This window comes from Hippopotamus amphibius, chromosome 4 (assembly GCF_030028045.1).
Source record: "Hippopotamus amphibius kiboko isolate mHipAmp2 chromosome 4, mHipAmp2.hap2, whole genome shotgun sequence".
NCBI classification, from domain to species: domain Eukaryota; kingdom Metazoa; phylum Chordata; class Mammalia; order Artiodactyla; family Hippopotamidae; genus Hippopotamus; species Hippopotamus amphibius.
In genome coordinates, this window is record NC_080189.1 from 95,252,070 (window position 1) to 95,276,759 (window position 24,690).

Here is a 24,690-nt window from a genome sequence, read left to right on the forward strand (position 1 = left end):
AAAATAGGGTACCAATATCTAGCGGCATAGTTGGTATTGGTGAATATAGACATGCCAAACCATATACTGTGGTCATAACTATTTCAAAAGCTACTGACCAAGCTGGTCATACCTAATAAAAAGGTCTCTATGTTTGGCCAATAACTTTAAAGAAGGATGAACAAAATTCATACTTATACATTTTTAAGAGTATGGCACTGAGTAGTAAAGGAGTTATCCAAATAATAGATATCTAAATCTGTCCTATCCCTTCAGGAGAAAAACAGAAAAATAATACATGAGAGGAATATGAAACAAAAAATATGGCAACTGAAAACAAAACAAAACAAAAATATGGCAACTGAAATTATTATAGTGAAACCTCAAGTGTGATAAAATGTCAAAAATTAAATATAATTCAATATAGTTTTCATTTTATAATTATTCTGCAGTACTGTTAATAATTTTCACAACAAATTATGCTATCTAAATGAAATATGGGGGAGGCTTGCAGGCACCACTGAGCATAATCTAGTCACCAGCAAATAACCTGATGTGCTTTTTCTGCCCAATTTAACATCACCACAGGCTCTCTCACTATCCTCCTTAACAAGTTGTGGGTCAAAAGCAGGAGATGAGTCCATTTATCCAGAAAATTAGTTGCAACAGTGCTTGTCCCTCTTGAAACTACTGCCTCACTTTTAAAATTTCCATGAGCACAAATGAAACTGAGTCACATCTGAATGAAATCCAACTCCAGTAATGGAAAATGAAGGCCAGGGACACTTTCTTCTAACATAGTATTTTAGGTTGATATATTGTTTTTGTTTGTTTTTTGGTGAAATGTGTTGCATTTAATAGGTAATTCTTAAGGTAGGTTTAAAAAGGTTAAAACAGAAAGAAATGTTTTGCAAAGCTAGATGCAATGTAATTAAGATTGACAAAGAAGTCCAGCAGAGAACAAATAAATAATTTTTAAAAATCATTACAGGAAAGAATATCTCAGTCTAGCTACCATCCTGGAAATCCCCGGATTTCCTTGCCAATATTTGACAATCTTTAGATTACAAGAACAGGTGAGCACATACTTATGAAGTATAAGATGAGAGTATCAGGTCAATAATATCTGCACTCTGGATTTCTCTAAATATCTTGGAGATTATCAATCTATTTTGATATGAATGTGTGGTAAGATATATACTGAGTTTTACTGGCACAGTATTTTAGCATCTTGTATGAGCAATAACGCATGGTCAGACATAAAACATGTAAACAGTTCAGAAATAAGATTCACGAAATCATTCTCATATTCAACAATTTTATATGTAAGTTTTCACTACAGTGAGTGAGGGGCTGCCTACTCCTTTCTGGCTTTTTCTCCTAGGTTATTTAATAATTAATTTCAACTCAGGATCCAAGCCTTTTTTTCTTTTTTTTAAGTTTCCTTTGATATGCTGGGTAGAAAGGCTAGGTAACATTTATGTGGAAAAGATAATTCATTAAAAGTTAAAATTATATTTGTCTTGCCCATATCGTTTAACATTTAGAAGTCATTTGCGTTTCTTAAGAGTCTTGCCAAAGCATTCATTCGACATGAATGAAAAGCCTAGTAACATGCTGCCCTTAACCTCTGAATTCACGGAGTTTAGTAACTTATCATTCGGCAGTGACCATTTTGCTGTTTCCCTTTTGTATTTAGCCAAACTAAATGTTTTCTCTACACAGTACTACTGAAAAAGTAAAGTTAACTTTTTACTGAAAAAGTAAAGTTAACTTTTAAGTCAAAATCCTCCAAAAATATACAGTCCATTGCATAATTTTATTGGCCTATATAATGTATTTTGTTTATACATACAAATTAAATTATAAATTTCTTTATATTCTGAAATATTCACCAATGTTACTTTAAAGGCAGATAGATGAAAATAATTACTTAGTAAATTATATTACAATGACCAAAAAAGAAATGCTATAAATGAAAATTTATAACAAATAATGACCTAAGAAATGTATTTATAGGGACTTACATGAGACTGGTCAAAAGCATGAGGGCTATGAAAATTACCTTTAGTTTTCATTCTACTAGTTATTGTAAGAATGTTTTTTTCTCTTCTTTTTTTTTTGAACAATTGTTAATAAATCCATAAAATTTGATGGAACATAAATATATTTATCTATTTGAAACACAAAATTAACAAAGTGTTGAATATTGACTGTAATATATAACGTTAGTACCTGCTTAGTGGAAAGCTCCATTGCTGAAATAGTAGTTGGTTCCTAAAGAAGAAAAAGAAAATGTGAATTGTTTAGTCAATTAGAAAAGTCATAGAACACCAACATAAATTTTCAGAAAGATAACTTCAGTGCCTACAAGAAGCAATATAATTGAGACATAAGACATGTGAAAGAAACTGCATAGACAAGTGCTGTATGTGTGGAGCAGACATTAAGTGCATCCTTCAGTTAAACACCATCAGGAACATACCTGTGGATCAGGTTAGGTTTATTGCTCACTCTGATAAGGGAGACCATGGGGATGCTCAGTAAGAGAGGGATGGAAAGGAATTATATGTTCTGTGTCTGTGTTAAGTAATTTGAGGAAAGGTTCCAGGAAGTAGGGCTGTGTTTAGCACTGGATGCTGTCAAAAAGCAGAGGTAATTCTATGATTAGGTATCTTCATAAGTCTTACTTAGAAGGAGGGAAAAACAGAGTGAAGCTAAAGCAGTGATTGGTAAAATAGCAACCACTCACTAGAGCAGGATAAGGAGATATTTGGTCATTTTTACGGTTTGGACAGTGTTTATGTTCTTTTCTGTGTTCAGACATGATTACAGAATGGTCTTGCTTTTCTTTTCTTTTTTTTTTTTTTTAATTCATTAAGGTCTGAGAATGGCCCCACCTGATGTTGGGGCTCTGTGAAAATTTGTATGTTCAACTGGAGAACACTGTGGCCTAGATGAGGATGTCAGGCCAGCTCCTAATAGCACCAAGGACAAGCTGAGAGTGTTGGACTTGTTTCCAGCTGTCCAGAACTGTGAGAGCTCAGTTGGGATGAGATTACTTCATTGTTATTAAAATGACTATTTAAGGTGCAGAGACCTACACTTCAGGTCTCTGCCAGAGCACATAATCTCTTTAATTTTTATCAATGGGCTAATCTAGAGAAGTCATGACTAGGGAAGTAATAATCAGCAATACACTTTATTAAAATGTTCTGCTAAAGCCTGTCATAAACATATGTAGGTTGCATAAATAAATGCTGTTCTTTGATGAACTTAAGACCACCAAAAGGCTATTCACCTGAATGCATTCGCTTATATTCTCTCAGATTCACTTTCACTGAACTATGCTCCATCCTATGTTTCATCAATGACAAACACAACACTAAGAAGAGATGGCTTGGGGGTTTCAGAGACAGCTGAATGAGAAAGAGGCTTAGGTGGGAAAAACAAAATATTAAAATGTCTCTCTGTGTCGGTGACTGAAGTTAAGCCCTGTAAAAAGTGTAAAGAGTTAGACTCTGGGGTCAAACTGTATGGATTCAAACAGTAGTAATTCAAACCTGACCCAAAGTGTGATATCAGGTTTTTCTAATTTAGTTTTCTCATCTGAAAAACGAGTAAAATGGTACCTTCCTATGATTGCGGAGACAATTAAATGAACAAATGCAAAATATGTTGTGAATGTGCCTGCCACATAGTGTTTATTCAAACACACACACACACACACACACTCTCTCTCTCTCTACCCCCATATCCTTTCCTTGCTTTAGTTTTCCTCTTGAGCGTTTATCACTATCTAAAAATATGTATGACATTTATGTACATATATGATTTATATATGACGTTTATCTTGTGTCTTGTGAGTTTCCTCCTACACCTCAAAGCTCTTATCTGAAGGTAGGAGCAGGAGTGAGGAACTAAGAATTTAGAGGAAGGAGGAAAAGTCAATAAAATGGTAGTTCATGTAAGTCACCACTGAGATAAAACCTCAGGATAGCAGACAATGACTCTCAAAACTATCCACTATTTGTAACAAGAAATATAGAAATATTTATACATATATACACAAATACATATGTATATGTTTGTGTGTGTATAGAAATATTCTATTACTCATTAGATACCCATAGGGCTGTTAAATCTCCCACATCCCCAGTTGTGACTCTTGCTTGCCTATCAAAGAGGTGCTGGGGCAAAAAGTGAAAGACATACAGTCGGGATTACAGGTGAGGCTGACAGGATGTGAGGACAGCAGCAAAGGCATCTCTTACATTTTTTTAATTATCTTCTCCTGCCCCGAGCCCTCCCCACCCCCCTACTACCTGACACACTAATTTAGGACTGGGATTTGTGGCTATTTCGTTCACTGCCACATACCTGGGATTGTTGCTCCTACAGTTGACCCTTGAATGAAAGGAGCTTGAACTCTGCGGGTCCACTTGCGTGGATTGTTTTCAACAGTAAACACTACAGTACTACACCACCAGTGGTTACATGAATCCATGGATGCAAAACCACGGATATATGGAGGGCTGACTGTAAAGTTATACTCAGATTTTCCCCTGCATGGAGGGTTGGTGCCCCAATCCCCAAGATGTTCAAAGGTCAACTGTATTTACAAGTTATCAATAAATATTTGTTAAATAATGAATGAGTGAATGAATGAATAAATGAATTCCCTACTGATTTCTCCCTTTCTGTATCTCTTCTACTCTCTCCATTATACTCTGTTCCTTCCATTGAATTTGTATGTGAGCTAGAGGTGGCCATCTTTTTAAAAAAAGATTTTCCTTAATCCTTCAAGCTTAGCTGTAATTTCTTTGAAAATAATCTGAATATTCTATACTCACCATCTTTACCTGTTCATGTCTCATTCAGTGCCATTCATCTCTCAGCCCACTGAGTCTAGCCTTTACTCCAGAGAGGTAGCCTACAATTCTCAGAAGAAATCACTGATGAACTGTATTGCTGAATGGAAGCTTTCAGTCTAGCATTACTACTGGACTTTTTGTTTGATATGGTACTATTGATCACTGAATTCTTCTTGACTGCTTCCTCTATTAGATTTCATTATGCCTTGGAACTCTTCATTGATTATTCTTAGCCTTTTCCAGAGTCTTTTCTATCTCCAGTCCTCATATGTTTGCCTTCCCTTGCTGACTCCTCTTCACTCTCCTATGGATGCTACATTATTTTCCTGGTAGGCTCATCCACTCTTGTGGTTTTGATTACCCCCTGTGTGTTGTAGAACTGCAAATTTCCACTTTTAACCCTGACATCTAAGTTGAGCACAGAATTTTCTTAACAAATTTCAGACAACCTGAGACACAAATTAGACAAATGATTTAGGATGTAAATTAATTTGATGGGATAATTTAGAGATTTCCCATAATTTCCCATTTTCATAGTTTAATGATATTAAAAATAATAATTTTCTATAGGAACTATCAATCATAAAGATAGCTATGATGAAAGGAGCATCTACCAATTTTCTCTATACAGAAATAAGATCTTTGGAATTTAGTACCATCATATAACAAAAATCAAGGGGCCAATTTATCATAGATTTTTAGTTTTAAAAGACAGAATTATTGTATTTAGGTTTACATCATATTGGAATCAGTGAACCCACACAAAGAATTTAAAAGAGTTAGGAAAATATTCCACAGCAGCTTCTTCCATTTCAACAGTTTCACAGGTAAAATGGTTACATGGTTCTGTAAGCATTTAACTTCATGGAGACTTTCATGAAATAAATTTTATAGCCAAGGTGCAAGGCAAGTACTTCTTAGACAGAAAATTAACAGCTAGTGTAATTGAAAGTGAACTATGTCTCAGTTCTTTTACAAACTTCAGTGAAACTATATAAAAGTGAAGCTGGCGAATTTTCATACATTTCACATTCATTGACAATACAAAACATTAAATGTCTGTAAGTTGGATGGAAATAATCACTTCATACATAAATGGTAAAACAAAGCAAACCCCAATACACAAGAAACTACACTGTGCCATATTATGATTTCAACGTTCTTACATTAAGATCCTAGAATCTCGTAATTAAAATATCCTTATTTTTTAGACCAGGAAATTAATAACAGTTTGGAATAGGATGTGCTACATGCTGCCTGCAGTTGAATTTTAATAGACAATATATTAAGATGACATTCATTTAAATAAGCTATATTTTTTCTGAGCCCTAGCTGGTGGTGAGAACGACTTCCATTTAAAACAGATGTAGCTTCATAAGCATTTTTTCATGAAACTGGTTTCAACTGCAAATTTAATTAGAGTTCGAGTAAAAATGAAATTAAAAACTTAGCATCTTTTCAAGATTTTCTATGACTCTAATTTGCTATATATCTTTTTCAAATATTTTAATCTAGTCCGTATTAAACTTTCGCACTTGCAGAGCTTTTCAACCTGCTGCTCCCAGGGGAATCAGACAGAGCCCCCAGGATGCTAAGGATGCTGATGCTCCTTCAGAAGAAGTTAACAGACTAGGTTTTAGAAAGCACCAATTATGCTCTACATTTGAATGAAAACTAAACTCTTTCATTTGTTTGCTCAGCTGTTCATGGAATATTGCATAAATTTGGTTTAAAATGCATGTGTTATCAACGTAACTGCCTTGCAATCCTTTGCAGTCAATAGGACTACAAATAATACCCATTGTAATAAATGCATTGAAATTTGATGTAACACCCCATTGTCGCAAAAGTAAAACCTTCTTTGGACTGGAAAAAGAAATCTCAAAGTGAGTAAAGTAAAAATCAGTGTACATTGGGTTTCATGACTTTTAAATATTTTTTAACAAAGTATAGATATAGAATTTTCAAGCATTTATTTTAAATGAGATTTTCACTTGTATAACTAATTAACAATAGCTACAATTCATTAGTAACCATCATTAAAAAAAGAAAAACCAAAAAATTTATGAAATGAAGAAGTTGAGGCTCAGCTGACTTTAACCAACCTGTTTGGAATCACATAGTAAATGAGATTCAAACACAAAACTTATGGTTACAAGTAATATTTGGAATTAGGTTTGTGTCTTAGTACTTTAATACCATTTTGAATATATAATGGCTATTTACCGTCATTTCTAGAGTCCTATACCAACACCAATTTTATCTCACCTCTTCTTACCTACCAAAATTTTACTCTAAAATGGGAATTTTATTATTGAGGAATATTTTTCTTTCTATACTCTGATCGGGATTTGATTTCACCCAGAATAAAACTATCTTAGATGTAACTGGAACCACTGGAATGTTCTGTGATTAGCCAGGGTGTTTTCCTAAAACCAACTTCAAGATGGTAACGGACACAGTACTGGCTTTAATTCAGGATTTTATATGAGGTTTGGTTATTCAGTCTAGCAAAGACACATAACGAACATGCTCTCCTGGAGATGATATTATGGTAAAATTAACTGGTTGGTTGACATTAAATGTCTTTCTTTTTAAAATCCAAGGGTATCAGATACCACCAGGACTCTAAATCTGTTTCTTGTCTATTTACCTTGTCAAACTACCATAGTGCTCAGGTTTACCCTTTTAAATTTTATTTTATGTTAAATGGAATGACTTGCAAGGCTCAAATAAAAATACAGAAACTGTAACATTTCTCTGCTTGTTTCAGTGTATATAGAAATTGCTTTAATGTGTTTTTTGCCCTCCTTCTGCAAAATTAAACAAAGTTTGACAGTGAAATATTCCAATTGCTAGACCACAATATACGTATGAACTTTGCCTGATAGAATAGAATGTTGAAAGTAAATATTTCTCTAAACTCTGCCCAAATACGTTTTGTCTACTTGAGTGCCAAAGAAATAATAATGACAACAATGCATAGCAGAGAATATGGGAGAGAAATGGAACATTTATCTGTGGAAGATGCGTCCCACAGTGCAAACAATCTTTTCACAAAAGCATAAACTCGTAAACAATCATTTCCATGAAAGCACAATATTACTTATTTATACTTAATTTTAAGAAACTGATGTAGAACTTTTCTCACAATAGCTGAAAAAAACACAAAAAAGTCAATAGTTATCATAGGTGTAATTCGACTGTGTATGTCTCTGGAAACTTCAAAACGCTAACAAAATCTAATAGACATTAAATATTTGTGCTTCCAAGATTGTTGGCTTCTAAACTCTCAAGATTTTGTTAAATTCATTTAATGGATCCGCTTAAAGCAATATTTTTAAACTAAAATTTGTTTTGATTTACTATTAAAAAAACATAGATAAAATGTGAAACGTAAACTTAAAATCCCAGAGATGTAGGAAATGAAAATTAGCTAGAATACACTACTATTGCAAAGGTATATACATTCTGATTCATAAGACTCCAGGAAATAATTAAATAATAGGAAAAAAGAACCTTATTTTTAAATGGCATGACATAACAATACAATTCTACAAGATAAAACTTAATTATACTAACAGATAATAAATTAAGTACTTGAAACTGAAGGCTAGCATGTAAGTGTGTCTAAGCTACATAAGGTCAGGGACCATGTTTATAGTGTTCATCTCTGAATCACCAGAACTTAGCACTGTGCCAGGACCATGGAAGACATGTTTGTTTACAGTTGAATTAGTAAATGAAACTTGCTATAATAATATACATTAACTGAAGGGGAATATGCAAAGGAGCCATGACAAATCCAAAAGTGGAAGATTCGGGAAATAATTAAGAAATCCTAAAGTTAAAATATTTTAGTACTCTGTAACTTCATTTGCAACAGGGGTGGTAATATAGATTACCAAAAATACAGAATTGGTAAAATTTGTTTTCCTACTAGAATAACATGGGATATCATCAGCAGGATAACTTGTTGTTCTTGGTTTACTTTCCTCATACTCTGACCCCTCACTTTAAAGTAGGGTCTCCCTCGGGCTTCCCAGGTGGCACAGTGGTTAAGAATCCACCTGCCAATGCCAGGACACGGGTTTGAGCCCTGCTCCAGGAAGATCCCATGTGCTGCGGAGCAACTAAGCCCATGCGCCACAACTACTGAGCCTGCGCTTTAGAGGCTGTGAGCCACAACTACTGAGCCCATGTGCTGCAACTACTGAAGCCCACGCACCTAGAGCCCATGCCCCACAACAAGAGAAGCCACCGCAATGAGGAAGTCCACGCAGCACAACGAAGAGTAGCCCCCACTCACCGCAAATAAAGAAAGCCCGTGCACAGCAAAAAAGAAATAAAATAAAAAAATAAAGTAGGGCATCCCTAAAGGAAGACCTTAAACTCTTTAATTTCTAATATTTCATTTTTGCTTAACTATTGGTTCCTTTATTCATTTAGTAAATGTTGGTTGAAAACATATTTTAGGCTCTGGAGACACAACAATGGACCTAAGACAGCAATTTATTCACCAGCCTCTCAGTGCCCATGATTTGTTTGCTAAATCTAGATGGACTCTGTATCACTGATATTGTCCATTTGGATAACTGTATTTCCAAATTTATAGGCTAAAGTATCAATGTGTAAATACTGAAATGGGACTTGGTGAAAGATAGGGATTAGTCATCATTCTATACCGGACAAAATAAGGTCCAAGTGCCTGATTATAAAAATCATACTAGAATTATAATGATTGTGTTATTTTAAGACTTAAACCAAGGATTAGTTGAGAAGGCTACTGAAAATGTGGCTTATATTCAGTGCAGACGAACTAAAACAAGTAAAATTATATCGACATTAAGATTCTGAGCACAGTAACTGGCACTGTCCTGGATGTTCTCTAATTCTTCTAGCTTCCTTGTGAGGTAGGTATTATTCTTCCTGCTTTTGCTGATGGGGAAGCTCAGAGGGACTGTATGTTACAAACAGAACTGCCATGCAGCTATGACTGAAGAACCTAAGCTCTTCCCATGAGAACATTGTTTAGTTGTTACAAGATGTCTGGGTCGTGATTTACTAGTTATCTGTCTCAAAGCTAATCATAATTTTACTTGAATCAATATATATTAGGAGGTTGTCATATTTTACTTTATTTTCTCTTCAAAGTGTTACTGAGTAGTGACCCAGAGCCCTATTGTGTTAATAAACTGGTCACGAAGTATGGGACTAAAAGAAGTCTTGGGAAGACTTTGCTAGCAATCAAAATATTTAATCAACTGACAACTTTAATCCCGCCACTTCATTTTATAGATAAAGTGGCTGAGATTCCTGGAGACTAAATGAGATAATTTTAAATTGTGAGACTAGATCCAATGTTTTCTCACTTTCTGTCCACGAAATTCTCCTAATTCCAGTTTATTTTGTAGTTACAAATTTCTCATGTATTTGCCTTCTTTTTTATCAAAAATTGAAATAACACCTTTGATAGGCATCTATTTCTCTGTTATATTTCATAAATAATTCATATCAAGGTGTGCTTCAATTCAGACTCTTCCTCCTTGCTGGCTTTCTAAAGAGAACAACAAATACTGTGGTATATGTTACATTACTTCAGTTTTCCTCTCTCACTCAACCCATCTCCCGCTGCCTCTACCCCCAACCCTATATAAAGTTACCTGGGCCATCAGTGATTCAGGACAAAGTGAACTATCTGTATGCTTCTTAATTGTGTAGACTAGGAATTCATAACAAACTTCCCACCAGGGATATAAACACCTCAAAAACTTTTTTTGCTAAGAAATGATTTCTTTAGGAAAATATGATAAAACAATTCACAAATAAGCTAAAGAATTATTGAAATGTCTTCATTCCTTTGTCATTCTGAATGTATTTCCTTTAATACATTCATGGAAGTTACCTATCATCCCAGTTACATCATTAAGTGTGAATGAGGGGATTCGGAGAATGGGAGGGACACAAAGTTTGTTCACTGAGGTAACTTACATAAATAATATAAAATGTAAATCACATAATTTATCATTGAGAAAACAAAACATGAGCCAAGGATATATTTCTTTACATTTTTTTATTTAACTAGCATTGAAAGTTTCAAGGTTTATTTTGACTAGTGTCTGGCTTTCTAATTGACAAGCTAATTAGAAGGGTATGCTAGACTGCTTGTCCATACCAAGTTCAGTGCGCAGCTGTCCTGGGGGAAAGACAACAAGGGAACTTGTTGACACTTGAAATTAAGCAGCACTCACCCGAAAAACTGTCATTTCTTCCAGCAGAACTTCTTCTAAATCATGCCAAGTCTCCTTAGGAACTGAAACCACTTTAAGAACTGTTCCAACATCTTTGAAAGAAAGTGGAGAAGACCACAATTTAAATAGATCTGAACAGAGTTTCGTGTTAATGAATGAAATTAGTATTTGACCAGAAAGAACAATTTGACGTCAGCATTTTAAAATTTATTTTATTGTTACAGCATTAGTAATATATATGTTCAAATGCATTTCATGAAACTATATAAACTATTATCATAGCTATGAATAAGAATAATTGAATTTTTAGAAATATATGAAGCTTTGAAGATTGTTTTATCCTAAACCTGTGTAATTGAAAAGTATATATATGTGTAATAATCACTATGTTGGATTCATTGTTTTTATTTTTATTCTCAACTATTAGGTGTCTCCAAAACAAACTTCCAAAACTAAACTAAAAATAATAGCAGTTTGACAGTATGGAGGTTTCTCAAAAAGCTACAAGTAGAACTACCCTATGACCCAGCAATTTCACTCCTGGGTATATACAGACAAAAAAACAAAAAACAAAAACAAAAACACTAATTCGAAAAGATACATGCACTTCAATGTTCATAGCAGCATTATTTAGAATTGCCAAGGTATGAAAGCAACCTAAGTGCCCATCAACAGATGAATGGATAAAGAAGATGTGGTATATATATATATATATATATATATATATATATATATATATAAAATGGAATACTACTTAGCCATAAAAAAGAAAGAAATTTTGTCATTTATAACAACTTGGATGGACTTGGAGAGCATTATACCAAGTAAAGTTTAAGTCAGAGAAATACAAACACTGTATGATATCTCATATGTGGAATCTACAAAAGTCAACAAACTAGTGAATAGAACTATAAAAGAAGCAGACTTACAGATATAGAGAACAAAATTTGTGGTTACCAGTGGGGAGAGAGGAGGGGGGAGGGGCAACATAGGGGTTGGGGAAAAAAGGGTTATTACGGGGTTATATTAAATCATCTGTGTAAAACTTTTAAAAATGGTAAAGCACTAGAGAATTTAAAGAATCTGTCATTCAATAACAAAATAAACTAAAAAAAGAAAAAAATAATACCAGTTTGACTTGACAGTTTTTTCCCATTTTTGTTATGAAATCAGGAACTACTATGAATACTTAATATACAGGCAAAACGGAAGGAATGTTGTCACACAACAAAAGCAGTTAGAGCTTCAGAGCCTGGCTGCTCATCTTCTTCCCACGAGGACACCTTTAGTACTTAGAAGCCCCTAATGACAGTTCAATGACCATTAAGTGAAAAATGACAATAATCTGCTTTCTCAAAATAAACACCTTGAAATACTTATTACAGTGGTTTTTCAATAATTGTCTAATCAATTTTGGTTAACAAATTGGTTTAATTAACATGTTGTTTAATCAATTTTAGAGTACTAAAAAATTTAAAATTCAGAAGCATAAATAATAAAAGTTGTTAAATACATTTTATAGAGATTTAAAGCATGTTTATTCACTGTTAAAAGAGACAAATTGTTTCAATGATAAGAACTGGCACTTATACTCTAAACTGGGTTAAGAAGCTACTATTTTCCAGTATTTACAGATGCATTCCTACTCTTGATAGAAAAAGAACAGGGATTTATGAAATTCAAAAATTTGACTCCAACATTCCATTTCTTATCAGTTGATCAATTATTTTTAGCTTCAATTGGCTCATTTTAATCAAACCTAACAGACTAATTATTTGAGAAGAAAATCTTGCCAGTAAAGAATGTTACACCAGAAAAATAATTCAGCATATTCATACCACAGGTAACCATTTTCAGGGGATCAATATGATGTGCTATGTGAGATCAAGAAAGGTTGCTAGTGTAACCCTTGTAGTGTAAAAAAAAATTCCTCTTTTAAGAGGATCCTTCTATGTTTACAGGACCTTAGACTACTCATAACACCACAGATTAAAGGTAAATTAGGTTAATATACTCAGTGCCTCTGATCAGTCTCCAGTATCCAAACATAACTTTATCTGTGTTTCAGATCAAGTTTTACTGAGTAGTATTTCAAACAATTTCACACAAATTGAATCAGATTACTCAACTAGGATCAATGCACAACTTAGTTAAAAGATAAAATTACTGTAATCAATTTACTTTGCTGACAGACAGCCCTGCTCTGTGCTGACCGATAGCCATGCACATCATCAGGCATTCAACATGCTCATGAAATTGGTTTCTTTAAAGACGGCTTGTGTCCAAGAAGAACTAAAAACTCATGATTGACTTTCTTTGGTCAAATAGCCAGAAGCAAGCTTTGGTTGCACTGACAATGAGTGGGGGACTTCTCAACACGTTTAGGCCAGAGGTGAAGAAAAAGGCAAGTGTGACATTATCGAACAAGCTTAATTACTCTGTAGAGATATCTAATTATAATTTGACATTAAATGATAAACTAATATTTATTGAAGAGAAATCCTATCATCTTATAATTTCTCAAGATATTTATAACCAGAAGTTGATACTTGCAGTTCATTGACTTTTATTGAACTCCAGGTCTCATTGGGATTCTTTTATTTGATAGAGAACCTTTCTCACTCATAAAAGTAGAGTGTAATGTATTGCTCAGAACCTGACACTGTTACACCTGATAACATAAGTATTTCACAATTTTGTTATAAAACTTTAAGTCTTTAAAGCACTTACTGCACAGTTGCCATTCCCCTGTACTTAATGCAATTTTTTCTCTGTTTCTCACCAAGGGAAAATAAATGTTATTATACAAGGTTTCAGTGGAGCACTCACTCTGTTTCCCATTGATTTATGTCAGTTAACAATGTTAATGGAGACTAGGAATTTATTACCTTGGGATCTGACCCTAAGTAGCAAGTTTCAGATTTGTAACTGGTGCTTTCAAAACAGTATTACTAAAGAGAGTAGGGGGGAAATTTAATAATATGCCATAATAGCAATGGAATTCATTCTGAAAATATACCTATGAAGTGTTTGTTTCTAGTCATGGAATTGGTAAAAATATGTCATTAAATTTCTATAGAAATGGATCTAAAACGTATCTGATGATTCCTTACATCCACTGTGTTGGCTCTCTGATGAAGTTTTATTTTGCTTTGTTTCGTTTCTCATTGTATGGTAAAAACACTAAACAAATTTTGTTGCCAAAATTTATTTTCTGGAAGATTTGCACTCTATGACATTTTAAACTTCAGATAATTTTGTGTCAATATATTCTAGAACTTTTATTGAATGTCTTGGGAATTTTATGCATGGTTTAAGCAATACATTTTTGTCCTGAAAAGCCACTGGTCAGAAAAGAGTTATGGTTCAATTATAGACACTGTTCACCTAATCATTAGCTTTAGCTGATTACATTCATCAACTTTTGATTGAAAAGGAAATTTAATTTAAATTAATAAATATATGCCAACTTGCCTAAAAAAGATAACACACTGGAATGGGAGAATGTTCAGGTTTTTAAGTCATTTATTAAAGGTGAACTGTACCTTGAGAGTGACTATAAAATCCTCCTCCAGTTCTTAGTACACTTAATTAGCTAAAGCATTTACCTGTTCCAATAAACATGACATCGTATTGGCCATCTTCTGCATCCACTCGATCCACTACAATTTGTGTAAATTGATAATTTACATCTGTTTTGATCATTATCGGCCGGTTATTAACAGGAAACACTGGATTGTACATGGCTGGATGACTTCTTGCAAATGTTATAACATCATCAGGAAGGTCTTTTGTAGAGTCAAATCCACCAAATGTTTTACTGGGACACTATTAAGATAAAGAGAATACATCTTTTGATTAAAATACAATAAATAGGATTATAATTTATATACTGCATGGCCTCAGTGAACTAGGAATTTAAATCTGTAATTTTTTTAAGTAACTGTTAAACTAAAAAATAATTTTACTTAAATTAGTAGACGTAATATATCATATATATTTTAGAAACATATCAAGTTCAATAGGATGTCATCATTTCTTACCAAAAATTGCTAATGAATTCAGTATACAAGAGAAGTCTGATTCCTCTATTAGTGACAACACCATATACTTATGCTATAAATGAAGTATTTGAAATAATGAATGGAATAGTTATAACTAAATGCTGTTAATCGTTAGATTAGAGGAACTCAACAATTTTCTTGGATGTATTTCATTTTTCCCTATGGTATCATGCTAAAATATAAACTCTTTCCAAACTAAAAGACAATATAAACTATTCTTTATTGCTTTATTTTTAACATAACCCTGAAAAAGTACTACAGAAAGTACTGAAAGTATTATTTCTTTAATAATTATAGTAATTTTAGGGATAAGGAGATGTGTTATTCAGAGTGTTTAACAACTTGCATGGCATGGAAACTGACCAATCAGAATGGACCAAGCACAACAGATGATGGCCACAGAAAGCCAGACAGAATGCAGTGTTGTATACCATTATAACATTACCTCTGGATTTAAATGCTCCACTTAAGGCAATAAGACAAAAACAAGAAAATTCAGATTTCACTCTCTTTTCACTGCATTTAATTATGTGGTACAAGCATTCAGAGTACAGTATCTCCAGTCTCTTGCTTTTTGTCTTACACTTAAGTAATTTCTGCCATTTAATGTAAGAGTTTGAGAGCTGAAATGTAATTGAGTGGTTCTTGATCTTACAAGAGGCTTAGAAGAAGAAATCAATTGTCTTTGCTGTTACCTTGATACAGATCATTAATAATTCATGAGAAGTGAAGTAAATAAATGTCTTGAAATGAGAAGAATATCTATCTATTTATGAATATACATGTATGCAGTATACACACTCAATAATACACTAATATAACAGTTAAGGGATTTAGGGAATTACTTTTTGTTTAAGTATATTAAAAATTACTTATTTAATGTTATAGAAATATCAAATAGCTGTATAAACTCCTAGAAGAAACAATAAAACATTTCATGACTTTTTTTTACTTTTCTACTACCATTTAAAACCAACTTGCAAAAATTTAGACATGTATGATTGACAATTAAGAGATTTATTTATTTTAGATTTTTATCTCATAATTTGTCTCATTTTCCTGCTTTACTTTTATTTTTGTATTTAATACTACTTAAGCTGTAGGTTTTTCTATAAAAATAAAGAAAATACCATTCTATTGACACACTGTTTGAAGGCAACTTAGTATGTTTTTCTCCAGTAGTGTTGATGGAATGACATATTCTCAGCTGCCCCCTTTTGGGGTTAATGGACACATCTAAGTGAATTTTATTCATGGAGCAAGGTGTTATCTCCTCTTGGCAACCCCTTCCTAATTCCTAGCTTAGGCAGTACTTTCTGCCTTCTTCCTCCAGCACTTGGTTCATATTGCTGGCTTAATTTCCCATGTTATAACAATTCTCTATGAACAATGGGTGAGAATTCAGGCTCTTGAACCAAACTGCCTGGAATGAATCCTGGCTCCTCTCTTTGCCTCAGAGTCTTCATCTGTGAAAAGGGAACAATTCTTGGGCTACTGAATATTTTATACACACACACACACACATATACATACGTATGTATGTATAAATCTGTTAAAACGGGATCCGCACACAATACAATTTTAACTGCTATTATTAATTCCAAATACATTGTACACATCTTCAAAGCAAAACTTCCGTGGCTCCAAATAGTAGCACAATATCTAGCACATTGAAAGAATCCCACCAAGTTTGTTGAAGTGCGCCTAGAGCCAGTGTATAATTAGAATACACTGACACTGATTAGCCATAGAGATAAAAAAAGCCAGAGGGATATAAAAGTGTCCACCAACAAAGTAAAACAGTTTACCATTAAGAAATGGAGTAAATACCATGGGCATTTTTATAAAGCCCATTTGGCTTCTTATAATCAATGGATATTCTATATTGTTCATTTATTCTTCTGAAAGCCTATTTTAGGTTTTTCATTTACAAGCTCCATCAACTAGAAGCAATCTTTATGAAATGTTCATAAATAAGTTTAGCAATACAGAAAATAAATAAGATTAAAAGCATCCTATGCCTAATAAAATCATGTGAAAATATAATTGACTTGAATTTAACAATAAAACTGATGTGAAATTAAAGTAATGGCTAAAGAAGAGGTTTTTTCACCACATGAAATTATTTCCTTGAAGATTCTCAGGGTTAGAAAATGCTGCACTGGATGGTTCATCCACATATTCTAGAATATCTGACATCACATTGGTGACGTCACTCACTTTCTACCATATCGGTCTTTTTTTCTTTTTCTCTCACTACTTTAAATTGCAGACTTAAAGCTGGTTTTATTCTGAGCTCTGACCAACTTCTTTTAAGCCTGCATGTGCCCAGGATTGCTGGAGGTAAAGAGAGAAGTCAGCCAGAGTAGACAGCATCTGTTAAAACACCTAGGCCCTCATGAGGTTTTTTGTTTGTTTGTTTATTTCTTGCATATATTCTTTACCTATTTGAGGGATGTATCCCATTTCCATGGGAAGATAACATTGATTTAAATGTTTTTCCTCCTATTTAATGTGCAACTCTTGAGCATTCGCCACAATCAGGGAGGATAAGGCTAGGTGTATCCTAATTGTTTCAATTCTCCATGAAAGCCATTTTTACTATATCACTTCCAGAAAAGAAGATAAATAAGGCTACCTATTCAGTTTCTATTTCTCAGAAATTATGAGTATTAACTACTGGTAAGCACTGAACTTAAACATTGATGCCTGTGAGGAACATGTCTTTAAATGTGGAATTGCATGGTATCAGAGAAAATCCTTGCTTTGCTTTCATTAACAGTCTTGGAATCTTTCTTTTACATTATCTGTATTTAATATGTGTGTAGCTGTTTTTTTTTAACCTTCAGCATAAATTTATTCATTTCCTATCTTAAATACCTAGGTCACTTACAGTTCCTGGTCGTGGGTAGGGGACTCTTCCTTGATAAGGTACCCACTGGTAGTTGGGACCATCCCTGTGAGCATATGGACCGAGGAATACCCTTCTCACATCACTCATGCTATACATGCATACAGCTGACCCCTTGAAGATGTTACTAAAAAAGAGAGACAGAACAAAAACTTTCATCTTTATACAATGGCAGAGCTATTTATACTGAGTTCTTAAATTTCCGACAGCAATTATCAATACTTGAACATAAATTCTCAAATAGTGTTTTGGGATTCTTTTAAGTCACAGGTATATATATGTTAATAATACACAAATGAACAAATAATGATTGCTCAAAAACAGAAGGTATGAATGAAATCATCTTTAGTGTTCATAGAACATATACATATTCATTTCATAAAGACACCATATGATATAAACATATATTCAAATCATACATAAAAATTGATAGAAAAAGTATAAAATCTTCTAAAAGGTAATGATTAATTCTGATATCAGATAGGAATAAAAATATAAACTTTGGTATTATGTTAAGCCTTAGGCATCATTGCTGAAACCAAGAAATGTCTAAATAAGCAAGAATATTCAAGAACTCATTTTATAAACTGAAACCGGTGCAGAAAATGAATAGTCAACGTGTTATAATTTTTAACTCCCAAACCAACAAAAGTATTTGATCAGGTAACACAGTTTGATTTGTGTGAAGGCATTAAAATCACCTCTTTGCTCTGCAGAAAATCATTTTAAGTTAGTAGCTATTATACCCTAGCAAAAGTGGGGGTATTACAGCAATTATCCCCATCATTCTGTTGGACAAAAAAAATTAGGTAACTGAAGCAAACTGGAAGTTTACCATGAGCTGCCACAATTTCCCATTGTATTTTGCTTATATAATTACAGCTTAAGGGATGTATTTATACAAAGATATAAAACAGTTACACACATTTAAAATATGGAATGCTTATCTTTTAATCAATCTCTTCCTATAGAAAATTACATATAAATTAGACCAAATGAAAAACATGTTACTAAGAGTTGATTATTGAAAACTGCTGCATCTAGACAGTATCTGGTAGAGTGTAAGTCTCATAAGGGAAAGAACCATGTCTGGCTTCCTTTCTGTAACATAAATTATATATCGTATGGTACTTGCCACACAGTAAATCTAAGTAAATACTTACAGAATTTAACAACAATATTTTCACAATGGAATAAATAGCAAATGAATATATATTTGAAACATCATATTTTGTAATGTTTATGTGTCCCTTTTTGATTGTTATACACTTTGCTTATCTATTGATGGAATCCATCATCACTGAAAGATACGTTTAAGATTTATAGCTGTTAAGACTAACTCATATATAGACATCAATCACACCGAAGTAGAGAGGCGAAATTATTTTACCCACTAAGCCAGTGATTCTCCAAGTGTGGTTCCTAGACCAATAGCATGGGCATCACCTGGGAATTTGTTAGAAATGCATTCTTAGGGCCTATCCCCTTCCCACTGAATCAGAGACTCTGAGGTTGGGGCTTAGCATCTGTATTTTAACAGGCTCTCTGGGCGATTCTGATGCATGCTCAAGACTGATAACTACTGTAACTAAGCAATGAGGAAGCAGAAGAAATGGATTAAAATTTGTTTAACTTGAGCCTCCCACATTCTTTAGTCGTCATTCTGTTTTTATACCAAAGGGGAGAAATATTTAGGTATGGGAAATTGCATATGGTTTTACTAACATAGTTTTCTTAATTTCTACGTTATTTAAAAAATTAAGTAAAAATGTCCAATCAATTTGTAATGGCTTTAATATTTACAGAATAAATCCGTGTTGGACATTGTAGTTCATCTTTCTTTATGCTATCACAGTCCCCTGCAGAACTTTTCCTGACTTTTGATTTGAAATTTTTTAAAAAATATTTATGCATATCCAAATGCATATCCCTATTTATATGCATTTAAATATAAATTCTTTTAGCAACTCCAGGTAATGTAAACTTTATGCTGAATGTAATAGTTGGGAAATAATTACTGCTTGATTGACAGCACGAGCTTTGTGGGAGATGAGGAATGAGGCAAGGAGGAGGGGGAGGAGAGGGAGAGGTGGGGAAGAAGAAAGGGGAGGGAGAGAGAGTGAGGGAGGAAGAAGGAGTAGGGACAAAGAAGAAAAGAAAGGAGAGGGGAGGGAAAAAGATTTTTCATCCGTAGTTTATATCACTTCAAACGTTTAACAAAACTTAGATTTCCATGTTTACAATATTTTACATTTCACTCAAATTTTTAAAGTCAAAGTTATACATAGGGCATGGCATACATTTTTCATCATTAAATTTATCATAATGATATTCTTTGCTAAAATTTATGTGAAAAATGATTTAGGTCATGACTTATTTCAGGCACCCAAGAATGCACAAGAGCTCGGAGCTTAAGCCAACATTGTTCTTTCAAAAATACACAAGTATTTTCACAAATTATGGACACTTGGAAAGCACCTAAAGGACACCAATTTTCTATGATAATAAGAGAGCAAAGAGTAATTTACCTGGAAGTTGTAAACACTCCATATACAATTGGATTTTTAGGATCTTTAGAATTCATTAGGAATACATCCTCTGAAAACAAAATTGGAGAAAGTTGCATTTTTGAAGGTTATGGCAAAGTTTGAACAAACATTCTCTGTACGACATCATCAGCTACTTACGCAATTCATCAAAATGAGTGTCAATGCCATTCGGACCTGGCACTGAACAAATGAGACGAGCCTTGAGGAATGTTGTCCATTTATTCACTAGACTTCTGTGGCCCCCGAAGTCATTCTGAAAGGAGAGAATAATGGTTTTAGAAACTGCATGCAAATGATAATTTCAAATATTTATCTTATCTTACTGTATCTTGAGACAGATACAAAACACAATTCCTCGTTTTTCAAACTGAAAAATGAATTTTAAATGACTAGATACACATAACTATGCTTTCTTATTATACTGTTGGTGAAACCTATTCACTCAAATCCTGTTCAAGGAGTGACTTACAGTAAATATCCCTTAGCATTAAAAAGTCACTGTACTTTTTCCATTCTGTTGCCACTTTGCAATGAACACTATTACTCTGATATTTGTTTTGGTTTGCTTTTAATCTTTCTCTTATGAAAGTTTTCCTTAAGATTTTACTCACCTCAGTAGGCTGGTCCACAATGGCACACAGCAGGCACTTAATGAGTGTTTACTGAATGAAAGAATAACTGCACACCTTATAACCCATACTGAAAGTATACCACAAACAAAAGCATGCTGGCATCAAATATTTTATTTTCATAAGCTCAAACAGTTGAAGCAATGCTGACTTTACAAACAGCATGTTGAAAAAACATTTGCAAAAATCTTAATAAACTCATTCTAGAATAAAAATTTTGAAAAACTATCTCCTCACTGAAAATAAAACTTAATTGTAACCTAATGTAGCAATAAATCCTATTATGGTGGTATGCATTTACTGGTAACTTATAGTCTTATAAAATAATATTTATGTGCATATTCTTAAAGGAAAATAACTTTTTCTTCAAAAATATAACACTGATTTATATTTCGTTTATATGATTTTATTTCATATAAACATTTTTTTAGCCCTTGTAAGTAGTGCTTTTAAATATGGTCTATATTTTGTGGAGAAAAGATTCTCATATATTGCACATTTCATTTGCATGTTTCCAGAGCATTAAAACTTTCCATTTTCCAGTAATATAGTATACTACAGATAAATAATTAGATCATGATTGGGATAGGAAAGAGGTTATCCCTTCCCCCAAGATAGGGATTTTTAAAATTTCATGATTTTTCTTTTTAAAAAAAGAAATAATTTCATTTTAAGACAATAGCTGGGTTTGGCCTTGTGATTTTCTTGAAAGGTACTTTAATACATAGTAACAGTTAGCTTCATTCATATTGCATATATGCTGTACTGTACAGTGTAGAGGGTACTGTTACCATACTTTCATATTGATACTAATTAAGCCATAAGTATTTACAGACCAATTTTTTATTCTATATATCTAACATTATAATGCACATTACATCTGAATTTGTGCCACACAGTATATGAAAGTTCAGAGCTTCAAAATTATGTGTGTGTGCACATATGTGTGTATAGAATGCTATACACTGTAACTTTGGTAGGTCCGAGGATACAAAAATTATATTTTCTCAGGTAATAGGAAAAAAATATATTTCTATAGAATTTCAAAGTAATATTATTTAATATAATTGTGAAATAATACCTCACAACCTCTACCTGCACGTCTGACTACGAAGTTATTCATGAGCAACTACAATGTTTTCAATCATTTTTTGGTCCTTTAAATATTTATAGTGATCAGTCAAGCTTTTTAGCCGTATTTTTCATTATATTTGCAGAGGTGGAAAAGAAAAAAAACTGCGATTCAACAATGAGCCCCTCCTCATTTTTTTCTTTACCTCACCTTGCATATCTGACCTATTCTAGCATGAGTGGCTTTTCCAGTGTGTTCTCCATCTATCGCATTTTCACGGAAGAAAAAATACACTTTGTCATCTTCAGGGTTGTCACTTTCTGGGATGAGGTGGGCACTAACGAACCTTGGATCTGAGAGACAAATTACAGCATATATATTAATTCACAGTTGGGTAAATAAGACCATTCATTACAGTCCATTTTGAATTTTCTCTTAACTCCTATTTGACATATTTCAAGAACTAATCTCTCCTTAGTTCACTCTTCTTCAGTAGATGTGAACCTTTATGTATTTTAAAGTATGTTACAAATCACCTTTTATGTCTCAAAAATTATTTTTTTATGTAAAGTTAGGAGTAGGTACAGAAATCCTCAGTGTGACCATATAGTGCAGATGCATTACTGCATATTATAATATTTTGCAAAGTGTTTCAGTGCTATCAAATATTACTTATTGCCTTCACCATTGTTATTCTTTCTTTCAAACATAAAATAGTTTGAATCGAACTACCAATAGGTCTATTCCACTTTCCAGGAAAAACTGGGTGGGAGGGGAGAGATGAGATTCATATAAAACAAAACAAATATTGTCAGGTTGCACAATCTCATTCAATGCCAAATACATTTACTATTTACTCAGGCCCCAAAGTGTGGAGCTACCCTTGAGTTCTGTGTGTCTCCACAACAGTCCGTGTGTATTTCTGATACGTCACTTCCCTCTCTAGACCCTGCGATATTTTCCCAAATCACATACAAGAAAATGCAAACTCCTTCCAGTGACCAGAAGCCATTTATGATCTGGTCCCTGCCACCTCACATGCCTTTCCTCTACCTACCCATCCTTCCCTAACTTACTCCTAGCCAAACATACCAACCCCCTTCCTGATTCTCAAACAGGTCAAGCACTCTCAGCCCTGCCTCAGATTTTTCCTCACTGTGTAACTCTCTGCCCTCATAGATTCTGAAGACTGGATTCTTACTTTTACTCAGGTCTTTGTTCAAAATATTATATTATCAAAGACATCTTTGTTGATTACCCGAATTTAAAGTGCTGAAGGCCTTACTCCTAGTTACTTTTTATTTTCATGCATTCTTTTCCTTCCTAACATTATGAAACACCTGCTATGATACACGTCTCTGTTTCTCTTTCTTTCCTCTTACTGTCTGTCTCCCTCTCCACCCCAATGAATATCGTTCCATGAGAACAAGGACTTGGCATGTTTGGTTTGATGCTATGATCCTAGAGCTTCAAACACTGTGGGCATTCAATGAATATCTATGCAAGAAGACAAGGAAAGAGGAAAGGAAAGACCAAGACTGCCTAGATTACGCAGAAGGTGTATTTGTGATGTCTAGAGTCCCACTTCAAAACATACTTCCGTAAATACCTGGCTTGATATGGTTGTGGGCTCATGTAAACTTTTTAACAATATGTAAGAGCTTCATGGCTTTAACAATGTAATATACTAAGAAGCTGAGTTTGTCTCACTGAAAGCACTTAGGACTCTGTAGGTATTTAAGTTCTTACCATAATCTACTTTTACTCCCACGGTGTATTATGTTATCAAGTTAACAATGAAATATATGCACCTAGGTCAGCACCATACTTAAGAGACCAGGAAGGGGATCAGAACATTGAAACCAGCTTTATCCATCTTATTTAGCACTAATCATTTCACCTGTGAATAATCACGTTATCATATGTACTATACTTGCAACTTTCCTTTAACATTTGCTCTGGGACGGTGCACTTAGTATATTTCACAGTGCTACACTCCACTACCCTTCTCAGGCAAATTATACAGACCCTGTATGTAATGTGAAACAAGTGAGATATTACCTATTCATATTTAAAGTTCAGTGTGCCAGTAGAATAAGGGTAGGAAAATAATACCTCAAAAGCTGCACTCAGGACTAGAATTTTTAATAATACATTACTTCAACCTTAATAACTTTGCAAAGCTGGTTTTTCTTCATAAATTTCTACTTATTCAGATTCATAAACATATGTGTATACAAGTTTTTGTCTTATGAAGAATGGTGAGTGGATTAACGTGACATAGTATGAATTATGTTACAAACCCAATAATTACTACCCCAGATGAAGCTAGATTTCTAGAAATTCAGCACGTGCATGTAT

General features: G+C 33.5%; 1 protein-coding gene across 1 annotated transcript in view; it reads right to left on the reverse strand.

The window, feature by feature from the left end:
• The window catches only part of SEMA3A (semaphorin 3A), a 479,868-nt gene that overhangs the window by 21,736 nt on the left and 433,442 nt on the right, over positions 1 to 24,690 (reverse strand). Inside the window, exons 9-15 of the mRNA XM_057733716.1 lie at positions 22,540 to 22,682; positions 20,767 to 20,881; positions 20,608 to 20,677; positions 18,062 to 18,206; positions 14,713 to 14,932; positions 11,105 to 11,196; positions 2,215 to 2,256 (exon numbers count right to left, since the gene is read on the reverse strand). Of these exons, the coding sequence (XP_057589699.1) occupies positions 2,215 to 2,256; positions 11,105 to 11,196; positions 14,713 to 14,932; positions 18,062 to 18,206; positions 20,608 to 20,677; positions 20,767 to 20,881; positions 22,540 to 22,682 (827 nt within the window). The remainder of the gene's footprint in view (positions 1 to 2,214; positions 2,257 to 11,104; positions 11,197 to 14,712; positions 14,933 to 18,061; positions 18,207 to 20,607; positions 20,678 to 20,766; positions 20,882 to 22,539; positions 22,683 to 24,690) is intronic.